Below are 12,002 nucleotides of genomic sequence, written 5' to 3'. Positions count from 1 at the left end.
CAGAGAAGTAGGGCATTTGGAGCCGTCCACCCCTCAGGAACATTGCTGTTTTCAATATGCACTCCACTTTCTCCCTTTCCAGTGGAGGTTAGCTTAGCTTTAGACTAAATATCAGCAGGTACTGTTGCATTCCTTACTGTCAACTAGCTTTGTGTCCAGTCTATAGAAAGAGAAGACTTCCCTACCGAAAGCCAATCGCCAGCTCACCTAACTGGGAAAAGATATTATGGCCACCACTCGAGGCAGATTTTTAACATCAGCTTTCCCTCTGAGCTTATGGTGCCAACGGCATTTTCTCCGTTTTGCAAAGGCAGGGACTTTATGCTAGTTCCTTTCCTATGACTCAAGCCTTCACAGACACAGGGTGGCGCCCAGATGTCTGATCACTGTATGGTTTTCGCACGTCCCTGTTTTAAATGACAACATCTCCGGCAACACTGGGGCCCAGCATGCTTTCTCTGATGCATATGAAATAGCTCACAAGGAATTTATGTGGAAGCGATGACTGTCATAAATTAGAAGCTCGTTTAGATTTTCATGTGCCTGCTGTCTGCATTTATGACCTAAAATGAAGGGCCTGAAGAATGGACCGGTTTTCAGAGTCATCAGCTAAAATCTCTCTGGGTTGCCATATCTGAAGCAGATTCTTTTTCCTCAGTGGGCTAACAGGCAATGGGCATTGAGGGGAGGAAGCTCTCACTTCTTCTGAGATGACCAGTTCTCAAAGCAGCACCCCTTCAAGGAGGGAAAACCAGGTCATAAAAAGAACCACAAAAGGAGAAGAAAACAATCTTTGAACTCTGGTGATCTACAAAAATGAAGCATAAGCAAAATGTTTTTTTTTTTAGCTCATTCATCTCTATGCAGATAATTATAAGAACCTTTCTGACTGAGGCTTGCGACGGAGGCGAGAGGGTCAATGGGATGGGCATGCAGCTGCGAACATGTTTGGAAGGGGACTGAATTTAAAGGGGAACAAGATTCCAAAATGTCATGCATGTCTGTTTTCTGAAACAGTAACAACAACAAAAAAAAATTGAATGGAAAAAATTAAAAGCAAGACACGTGACTGTTTCCAGTGAATCCCAAGCGTTATCATTTCCCCGAGGTTCGGTCAAGCAAGTATGGCATCTCTGAAGGACAAAAAGCTCAAGGTTGAAGATTAAAGCAAACTGTGCACTCTGGGGTAGAGTGAGGGAAGTATGTATGACAAAGACAATGGAAAGGAACGTTTTTAAGTGAAAGACCTAAAGAAGTAAGAGGGTGTGGCCCAGTGGTAGAGCACTTGCTTAGCATGCATGAGGCTGTGGGTTCATGCCCAGTAAGTACCAACTAAGAAAGCAAAAAAAAAAAAAGCCTTATCTCTTTCTGTTAAAACATTGACTTTAGCTTATATTTTCTGACTATATGAGAAAAGTATTTTTTTCTAATTACACAATTGTACTTACAAGATTAGCTATGCACAGATTTCTAACTTAACCCTGAACACGTTATTTAGCAGGTATTAAAAGTGCCCAGTACTGTCTTCAGCTCTTAGCATGTTAAAAGTATCCGGCTCACAATGCCATTGTTAGTGAACAGCACTGATGTTTGGAGCCGAGCTGGCAGATGAACTGGGCTCAACTCTGACACCAAGACCAGTGTTTTACAAAAGATATGGAGGTCAGAGTACACCGCAGACTGAATGAATGAGTGACAAAGAAAACTCTGATAGTAACGAAACAAAACAAAAACCAGAAAAGTCAAAACACTGTTGCTGAGATCCAGGAAGAGATAGAAGTGAAGTTTTCTCAACACACCGATAGCATAAAAAGTGTTGTAAGGCTTTCAAGAATGGGAAAAGACAGAAAATAAAATCTAGGACGGAAGTCAACACACATGGGAATATTTTCAAAGCCCCAAAGCGAGGAAAGACCCAGAGATCCTCTGAGAACGAGAGGAGGTCATTTGAAGGATGGCAGTGGCCAACCCGTCTTCGTTTCCACAAAAGCAGAACTTGGTTGCATGAATTTAAATTACAGTTATACAGTTCTGGACAAGAACATCCTATTCATGAACGTGAAGGGGCCCTGGGAAAAGCGGCCGTGGAAGCCCATTCTTCTCCAGAGGTTCTTTCAGACCTTTCAAAGGGGCTCTGGGCCAGCAGCTCTGGGGGGATTAAGCAAGGTGCCAGGGCACAGCAGTGCCAGCTCCCCCTCACTCTGTCCCCTTTTACATGGGCCATTGTGTAAACTCCAAGTTAGGTGGGAACTGCAGGAGGGGGTGTCTATACTTTCAAGTTCGAACTAAGTCAACTCTCTGAAAGGAAAAGTTGAACCTTCCCCGGTCCTTCAATACAAAAACTGAAAAAAGAATTATTATACAAGTCATGATAAGTAAGCACTTTGCTTTGCTGTGCACAAGGATCTGTGTGGCAGCTGAGGACATTGCTGAATGCTAATTCCTCTGTTTAAAAAGGTAAAAAAAAATATTGAATTGGTTTAATTAAAACAAAGGGGCTTTAATTGAAATTTCTCTCCCTCTCTCTTAGAAGTTTCTGGCTGGCCCTACTCACCAAAAAAAAAAAAAAATGTACTTGATAATGGTGATGGTGGACTTTCCATCCGTTCATTCCTATTATTTTCATTAACTGAAGAAATATTTTTTTCAGGGCTTTAATGCCCTTCTGCTTCAAACCAGCTTCTTTGAGGTCAAGTGATGAGATGGCTGGGCATGAAGACAGCCACTCCTAGAAGCTAGCCAGAGCCCACTCCGGCACACTGGAAGATCGCCTTCATGGTTTAGCTTCAGTTAAAAAAAAAAAAAAAAATCAAACAGCTTCAGTTGGCCACAGGGCAGATGGAAATAAGGAAAAAGGCCCTAGTATAGAAAGAAGGGCGAGAGGTTGGAGGGTGACAGTGGAATGGACCCCAAAGTGACGAGTCAAAGAAAAGAAGGCAGCTTTGCGAGAAAAGAGGCCATGATGCTTTGACTGCACATCACAGAAATGACAAGGCCTTCCTCAGGACCATCCTGGCGACTCACGGACTTCTGGTGGATTCTCAAGAGAACCCTTTTAGTACAGCGGTCCACCGTGGCAGCCCACTTCCTCTTTGCCTCCTCATCCTCCTCCAGCAAGCACCGCCTCAGGTCCTGCTTCTCGGCCTTGCTCAGCGTCCTGTCTGAGGCAGGACGCACGAGCTGGGTCAGGTTCAGGTGGCTGTAGAGACTCCTCTCCACCACGTAGGTGATATTGAATTCGCTCACCGAGGCGCGCCCTCGGCCCCTCCTGCCAGGGAAGCCACAGCCGCCGCCCCCCTTGGGCTTCTGCCGGGGCAGCAGGTCGCAGGTGGTGCCATTTATGCCTTTTCTGGAGGGACGCTGGCAGAGAAAAGTTCTGGAACAGGAGTAATTAGTATCCGTTTTCTTCAAGCGGATTTGCTTACGGATACTCTGAACCTCCTCTAGGGACACCAGGAAGTGGTGCCTACGCCGGTGGTTGTCATAGAAGAAAACTCCATCGGTACTTACCCCGTGACTCAAAGACCCAAGACCTTTCTTCATTTCCCCCTCTGTGAGGGAACGGGATACTTTCTGGGCCTTTTCTTCTTCTGGATATGAGAAGAATGTCCCCATCTTCTTAGGGGGCTTAATCAGACCCCGACTCTCTCCTTTGCTGAAGGTTTTCACTAACTTCCGGCCAGCTCCCCAGGTATCCAGACTGCTGGATGATGGAGATGGGGTGAGGGAATCCGAATCATCTTCTGGAGGCTTCTCAGGAGAGCCGTCATAGAAAAATGGCTTTTTGTGCACTCCGGAGTAGAGCGCGGATCTTTCATCCAGGGCTGGAGAATTCTCAAACACATGCTCCTCTGCACCTGCAAGGAAGGAAATCAACAGAAGGGCCCCTGTGGGTGAGTGCCCCACAGACCTGAGCACTCATGGTCAAGGGCAGTGGTCTCCCCACCCACAATGCAATCTTCTACATTAAACATGGCTCATATGCCGGTGCACACGCAACAAAAGAAAGCACTCACACTACCTTGTATGGCTTCAAGGAAGCTTAGCCCTAAACATTTGTGAGGTGCAGGGCCTGGTGGCACAGGTCTGGAACCCCAGCTACTGTGACGACAGGAAGGCAAGTTCAAGGTCAACCCTGGTCCACTTAATGAGACTCAAGATAAAAGCTTGCTGGTGTTACTATTCATGGCTGTAAGCCCAGCCCTTGGGAGGTGGAAGGGGGGAGAATCAGGAGTCCAGAGTTCAAGGCCAGCCTGAGCTACGTGAGAATCTGAAGCCAAAAACCAAACCAAAAGAGGGGTAGTAATATAGCTCAAAGGCAGAGAGGACTTGTACAGCTTTAACATGTGTGAGGCTTTACATCCGAGCCCAGTACTACAAAACTAGGGGTGGGGAACTTGTGGTATCTTTTATTTCCCTTCAAAACAAGTTTGTAGACCAACATGTCCCCTGACTTGTTATTTTTTTTAAAAGCCATTTGCAAAATCAAGGCCCGTCATTATGACATATGTTAGCATTCCCAGATAATTGCCACCCTGGTTTGTGAGTGCAGCCCTCAGAAGCTAGGACCCGTCTTGCCCATCCTGAAAGGCCCTCCTTTACATCAGCTCTAGTGGCTTTTATAGTTGGAGTGTGATGAATACCATGTGGCAGACAATGATTTTTTTTACTGGTACATATGCCATTTAAGTGATTAAATCTCCAAGAGAGTTTGGGTGGGGAAAATGCCATAAAGGCCTATACTTACAAACGTGATTGACAAATGGTCTCCAGTTGACTGGCCAAATACAAAAAGCCAGGGAAACGGAGGGATCTCAGCCAGAGAGTCCCATCCACCCAGCCCCGGAGGAAATAGCAAGGGCATTTAAGGGCCTTGACACGCAAGCAACTCACTAAGTGTTCCACTTGGGCTCAGCCTTCCAGGCCTGAAGCTCTCTCTGGGGCCAGGTAGCGAGCCAAGGCCTCTGGAGCCCAATGGAAAGGCCTGGATGTGCTGGCAGGACAGCCAAGTTCTTTTCTGCATGTGTTATGCGAACAGATGTGAGGGAGGAAGTAGGTCAAGCTGTGGGTGTAGTGATCCCAACTGGCTGCATCCCATAATTATAAGGAAACATTGGAGACTTGCAGCTTTCCACCAGCTGAAAGGGGGAGAAGGGAAAAATACAAAGTTCCCTGGAACTTAAGGATAGCCCTGTACGTACTAGCTGGGGACAAAAGTGATGATGAGTGGGTAAGTGTCAGGGAGGAAGGGAAAGGGAAGGTGATAAAAACGGCACCCATTTCCACAAGAGTCTAAAAACGATTACCCTTTTTGAATTGATGGGTATTAGTTATAGAAGGATTCTGCTACAAAACTCCACTCACGACTAACTCCACGTTCGTGTGCAGAAATGAATGGCAGGGGAGGAAGGAGGGTGGAGAAGGAGAAAAAAAAAAAGATGATGCTGGTCCCAGGTTCACTAACGAACTGTTTGAGGATCTTTCAGGAGAGTTTAAAGCAAGGTCTGGGGTCAGACAGGATCTAACCAGACCACAGACAGTACACAAGTCTGAGGGCTGCTTCCCGTCCCTGCCTCCAGATGTCTGGAGACCAATGGCTTCCCCAGGTAAATACAGCAACTTCTAAAGAGTGGTCTCTCTTTCTGGGAAGAAGCAACTGGGCTATGACTGGTGGCAGAGCCATCCCAGCAGTGAATGAACAAGGCCACCAGGTGGGACAGATCCATGACCACTCTAAGCAACCCTGCAGTCCTGAAGGGCTCCACAGAGGCCTGGTGGGTTTTGCTCACTTCTTTAAGTAGCTGCACTTACCAGTAATTCAAACATCTCCTGGAGTGTTTTTAGGACAGTCACCAGCAGTTTAAACACCTCTGCCACAACTGGGCCTGGCACAAGCTGGGACACACATGTTCCTGACATGTGCAGCTTTAGCCTGGAAAAGCAGTGCCTCGTAAGGAGCTCTGAGGGGAACAGGGAAAGGCCTCCAAAGAGGCTGTGTCAGCCTTTGTGAGCAGGGCCCATGCAATGTGAGCTTTACTGTCCATGTCTGAGCAGCAGCTCAGAAGCCCAGCCCTGACCTGGGCCCCCTGAATATAGCATTCTTTTTCTAGCCTCTTCTGACAAAAAGGAACAGCTTTACCCTGCAGGAGTGGTGAGTCAGGTGACTAGCCCTTAAGTCCTTCCCTGTCACTTGCTTCACAAGGACATTTATGCCAATGCAGCTAAGATCGGAATACCCAAGGAAAACTACAGATGTGGGACCACTTAATGCAAAGATACAGCGCTCTCTCTCTCTCTCTCCCTCTCTCTCTCTCTCTCTCTCTCTCTCTCTCTCTCTCTCTCTCTCTCTCCCTCTCTCTGTCTCTCCTCTGTCTGTCTCTGCCTCCCTCCCTCTCTCCTCTCTCACAGCACTTACCTATCTTTACCCAATACTCCAATACAGTAATGCTAAGCATTAAGTTAATAAAGAGACAGTTGGAGCCTCTTCATATGCTAAAAGGCACCACACAGAAGCTGATGATTCTGTATTGGCTTAGAGTGCTGGTGCACTTTCGGGGAGGGGCTGGTGCACTGTGTGTGGATAATGCACGAAATGGGCAACAACAGGCACAAACGTGGCCAGTGTTTAATACTATCTGAGGCTGCCATGTCAGGATATACCTACAAAGTCAAGGCAGTGGGGGTTAGGCCAGGTGAAGAATTCTAAAGTCATTAGTTCTCAGGAGTGGTAGGATGCCTCGAGGGGGGCTGGATACCCAGAGGAATTCCATCTGGCTGAGTGACCTTGGGGGAAGGTCCCTGGCTTCTTAATCTCTGTCTCTTCAATGGTGAAATGAGGAAGTGCCTGCTTCTGGTGGGCATGCTAGAGATGGTGTATTAAAAGGGAGCGCCAATTCTCAAGTGTGCAGCAGAGTGTCTGGTACACAGAATGCATCTCGATAAAGGATTATTATGTGCTGCACAACTGGCACAGGCGTGTAGGCAATCAGCGACTTGATCAAATCTCTCTAAGTCCAAGGGCACTGGGGAAGAGAAACGCCTCACAGCCCAAATAGTCTGTCCCAACTCCCAGTCTTCTGCCAATAGGAACCTCAGAGAGCCTGGTCGCACCGAAGGCAGACACTCTGAGCTGCACCCACTCATACAAGCACGCATGCTCCATTGGGTGATATGAGTGAGATAGCAAATAGCCCTTCCCAGCTTCCCAGCTCATGGTACACTGGAGCAAAGCTTGCAGCTTAAGTTCATGCAGCCCATCTGTGGAGGCCCAGTCCACACTCAGATGAATTCACACTTAGACGTCCATTAAAAGTGATATAAGGTGATTGCTTTTGACCTTCAATTGCCTCATTTGGTGCTCTACCATCCCCCCATCCCTCCCCGTGCCCCTCCCCCCAGGAAACAGTTTGAATTGATATACTCTGCAAATTTGGCTATGTCAATATGTACCAAAAAAACCATCCTGGCATAAAGGCTGCCACAGGACAAGCCTCACTGGTGTGTCACTCATCTAACTGTTGGACAAGGCCCAACATTCTGTTTATCATAGCTGAGATTTGACTTTGGCATGTGCATGAGATCTGCTTTACGATGCACACTCCGGGTTGAAGGCTGGTGGTTCTGTGTGGTTCTCTACAAAAGCCCAACCTTCCTCGTCATGTTCATGTGTCAGTAAGAGACTCCATCGTGTGAGGGAGCTCAGCATACTCTGCAAAGCGGAAACCTTGGCCAACAGGTATTAAACCATCCAAACAAAGACCAACATTACAGTCAATTGTAAACGGAATTAATATACCAGGGACACTGAAATGCAACCCCCAAGTTAAAGGTAGGCGCACATTTATGAAGTTATCCATCAAGCTTATTTCTCTTGCCAACCCCCCTTTCCCTTTCCACCCCCCCCCATTGCTTTACAGCTATAATCATCTTCAATTTTGTCCTAAAGAATTAAATCAATAGACAACACCAAACAATTAGAAAGCATCAATAATAATAAGGAACCCTTATCTTTGAAAATAAGGGGGAATTTAGTTTTCTGTGTGCAACTTGGTTTTATTTACAGAGATCAAAAAGGCCTTTATAACTAATTCTAAAACCCACATGTTAAAATGTTAGAAATTCTTTATAACATAGACATGATATTTTAACAAGTAATGCTTTTCTTATTGAAGCTGTCCAGTATTTTTTCCAATTTACTATCAATTTATAACCAAGAGAAACCTTACAGCTGGGTAGGGTTGAGGCAGATCATCACAATGTAGCCCCAGTACTGCCCACCCAGGGCGAGGTTTGTGGGGATTACAGGCCTTGGGGGTATATGCCAGTATACTCAGGAATATCGAGCTTTGATTTGATCTTTTTTGGGGAGGGGCAGATTTTTATAGTTTACACATATTACCATCAATGAAAAGGAATACAGTCACAAATTACACCATCATAGTTTTAATTCAAAGGTTAGCATTCAACCTAATGATGCCCAGTTGATGTCTCTGTCAACATTACTGCCTCATCTTCCCAGCCAGCTCTTAAAGACCCCCTTAGAACTGTGGGTCCTCAAAGCCCCTTTGAATAGAGACATAGGATGGTTTGCTGGAAGAACAAAGCAGCCCCAAGGCTTTGAAGGGATATTAAGTGCCTTGATTGTCAGGCGGCTTTGCAAGACCGATGCGCTACGTATCTGCTCTGCATGACAGCCATTGTATTACCAACTCCAGTCCTCTTCAGGAGACACGTTTATGCTGAGGACCTACAGGGCTTAGATATAGCAGCACAGGCTCCTAATTAAAGCTGTACCACACCTTCCGATGTCATCATTAGGTCCTAGCCATTTCCCACTGCTGTCACATTGGAAGTACTAAGTGCTCAAAATACTTGACTCCAGGATCCTTCATTCCAAACACCCTGTGCATCGCCTGCTGGCACATAGACAGCCTCAGTGGATCTCAACTAATTTCCTACTTGGAATTGTATTCTGTCTCTACTGAAGTTCTGACCCCAGGTGATTTCGTTTGAAAGAACTAAGGTGAGGTTTGCCCCTTTTCTTCCTCCTTCCCCTCCCCCCTCTTTTTTTTTTTTTACCTTCTGTGTTGGGCTTTTTCATTTCTTCCACCCTAATTAGTTTCTTTCTGACTCTTCGGGTAGAGTTGACCAGCTTGTGCAACCTCTTAAACTTCACCGACTCCTCGGTCTCATCATCAGATTGTTCTCTTGACTGGTAAAGAAACAAAAGAAAGTTAATCAGTTAATTGCTCCTGAGCTGTGCCATCCCAGCTGGCATAGCTGGCCTCTTAGCCAAGGCCAAACATCCGCAGCTCAGCTGCCAAACTTGGGGCATCAACATTGGACATCAGCAAATCTACCCAACAGATTTCACAAAGCCCCACATACCCTCAGATGGTCTAATTCAGCTGAGAATCAATCCTAGGGGCAGAGTGCAGACCTTGGGCCTTGACTACTGTGGGGGTGTCCATTCCATCCCTGAGTCTTTCAAGCAGAGTCCAGCAAGATTTTCTCCCTAAGCTGGCCCTATAATTCCTGTTACACTGTTGTGGTCTGGGCCAGGCTCTCCTCTGTCTCCAGGCTGTTGAACATGGTCATCAACCACTTCTCCAAACTGAAATTCTGTTGACTTTTTCCAGCACTCCCTCCCCCCCCCACACACACACAAAAAGAAGACAAAAAGAAAAAAGGAAAAAAAGAATCAAAACCAGCAGGCAGAAAAGGGGAAGTAATGAAGGAAGGGGGGAAAAAACCCCTTCTTTCCTATTTGTTGGAACTGCTTGCCACATCACAGGCATCCCCTTCCACCTCCCCCAGCTCCTTCTGAGGGCTCAGGAGGCAAGGAGGACAGCCCCACATTCCTTCACAGAGACCAGAGAAAGGGCTAACCTTCACAGCCGTACAGTACAGTCCATATTCCCTTCATCCCATTCCATTTTGCAGTAATTCAAGTGTGCTCTGGCCCAGCTGTTTTCCCTCAAGTATCAAACATTACAGAGGGTGAAAAAAAAAAATCTCTCCTCATAGCAGTGACCCAGGCTAAAAACAATCCTTTCCTTGTGAACGGAAAGAGGGCTTCATTTCCAAGTCCATTCCAAGAGGCAGGACGCAGCTTCCTCTGCTCTATCTGTTCACAATGTGAAAGAGCAAAGGAAGTTTCCCACCAGAGCAGCCTGTGGCGTGCTGCACCACCAGGCCAGCCGGGTGCCCGGACTTTTGGGGAGCACCTCAGCCTCAGAATACCGCCCCCCAAGGAGTCAGCTAATCCTGAACATCCTGGCAGCAGTATCCCCTCAGGTCCTCACTGCAATTCTCAGGGAGAGAGATAACTCAACAGCCCTCCCCAGCAAAACAAAAACAAACGCCATCTCCAATTTGAGGCCAATGAGGGGACTTTTTCCCCCAAGAAAAGCTCTCCCTAATCTCAATTTTATAGGCAATAAAATAGGTAAATAAGAGAATAGCACAGAAGAAGAGGGGTTGAAACCTTCTGGATTACTTAGAAGCAATGCATGCTAGGAGTGCACAGATATTTTGCTCAGTGTGATACGGTACTCTCTTCTGGATAACCTTGATCCACTTTCCTTGGAGATTGCAGCATAGAGCCACTGTACTTTCCTCCTGCCTGCCTATCTACAAAGGATTTGCTCATTGACAGTATATATATATATATATATATATATATATATATATATATATATATATATATATATATATCTGAGCAAATCAGACAGAAGCATTCTTCAGTCTTCTTCCTGTCTGTGAGGTGAGTCAGTATCTTTGTCCAACTTCTCTAAAATTCCTAGGAAAATATTGCCTGCAGATCCACAACTGGAGTCACTTACTGTTAAGCTGGAGAGATGGCTCAGTGGTTAACAGCACTGACTGTTCTTCCAGAGGACTCAGGTTTGATTCCCAGCACCTATGTGGCATTCACAACTGCCTGTAACTTCAGTTCTAGGGGATCTGGCACACACACACACACACACACACACACACACACACACACACACACACAAAACACTAATGCACATAAAATCTTTTTTTTTTAATTGCCTACTGTCTACTTGGCAAACTAGAAGGAAAATGGGGAACACCATCCCCCACCCCCACCATCTCAGTCCGTGAAACAGGTAGTTATGTTGAACAATAGTGTGAGTGAACTTAGCTGAAAGATGCAAGATTTAAAATTTAAAAGAAAAAAATTTTTAAAGGAAGTTTAGCTCCAAATACAAAATGATGCCATCTGGTTTAAATTTCATTTTTTACTTTGTTGAATTGCTGACATGTAAGGAAATGAAATGGTCAGAGTGGCCAACCAGAGGCATGAGAACTTGGTTTCCCTCATTCTGGGTCACAGGCACCTGAGTAAGTCACAGTGCACTGAACTGAGTTTTGAAATATTGTTCAAATTAACCTTATACTACACAGGGCCTCTGTATAGTCAAATAAACACACAGACACACACACAGACACACAGACACACACAGACACACACAGACACACACACACACACACACACACACACACACACACACATGCTAGGTATCAAACCTTGATATCATAAATTCCAGAGTCAGGCCAAAGTTGAAATAAGCACCAACTGTTTGTACTTCAGAGCTGGGATGCTAGATTCTGAGATGTGCTCCGTAGCTGGTTTGTTGGTAGCAGTTGGTGGTAGTTTTTGTGTTGGGGGAAGGGGTGCGTACGAAAGCATAAAAAGGGATAGACTATAGAAATCGGTAGCACAAAAATCTCCTACAGAGATACAAAGCAGGCACAGAAGTAGAAAGGGCCCATTTGCATGAGCTTCCCAGGAAGAAATAAAAAGAGTCACAGCAGAACACAAGACTGGAAGCCAACATCCCCTCAGAGAACCTTCCTTTCCTCTGCCTGGACTCACTCTGGTGAGAAGTTCCAGGCACCTCCTTAATTGCTTTCACACATTCTACCTACTCTTTGAGGAACACGTGCTCTGAAGAACTTTAAACTGATGGCACTTC

The 12,002-nt window shown here is 45.9% G+C and overlaps 1 protein-coding gene across 9 annotated transcripts in view; it reads right to left on the bottom strand.

Moving 5' to 3' along the window:
* SASH1 (SAM and SH3 domain containing 1) overlaps positions 1-12,002 on the bottom strand; it is a 305,726-nt gene that overhangs the window by 24,459 nt on the left and 269,265 nt on the right. For 6 of the 9 annotated variants that reach the window (XM_084777496.1, XM_084777497.1, XM_084777495.1 and 3 more), the window contains 2 exons: positions 9,079-9,211; positions 3,025-3,857 (listed from right to left, as the gene is read on the bottom strand). In XM_084777496.1, coding sequence (XP_084633622.1) covers positions 3,025-3,857; positions 9,079-9,211 — 966 coding nt within the window. The remainder of the gene's footprint in view (positions 1-3,024; positions 3,858-9,078; positions 9,212-12,002) is intronic. The other 3 variants (XM_084777501.1, XM_084777500.1, XM_084777503.1) reach the window with 1 other exon arrangement.

The sequence above is a fragment of the Acomys minous genome (assembly GCF_964271855.1).
Source record: "Acomys minous genome assembly, chromosome: 3".
Taxonomy (NCBI): Eukaryota; Metazoa; Chordata; class Mammalia; order Rodentia; family Muridae; genus Acomys; species Acomys minous.
This window is presented reverse-complemented; position numbering and strand designations above follow the sequence as displayed.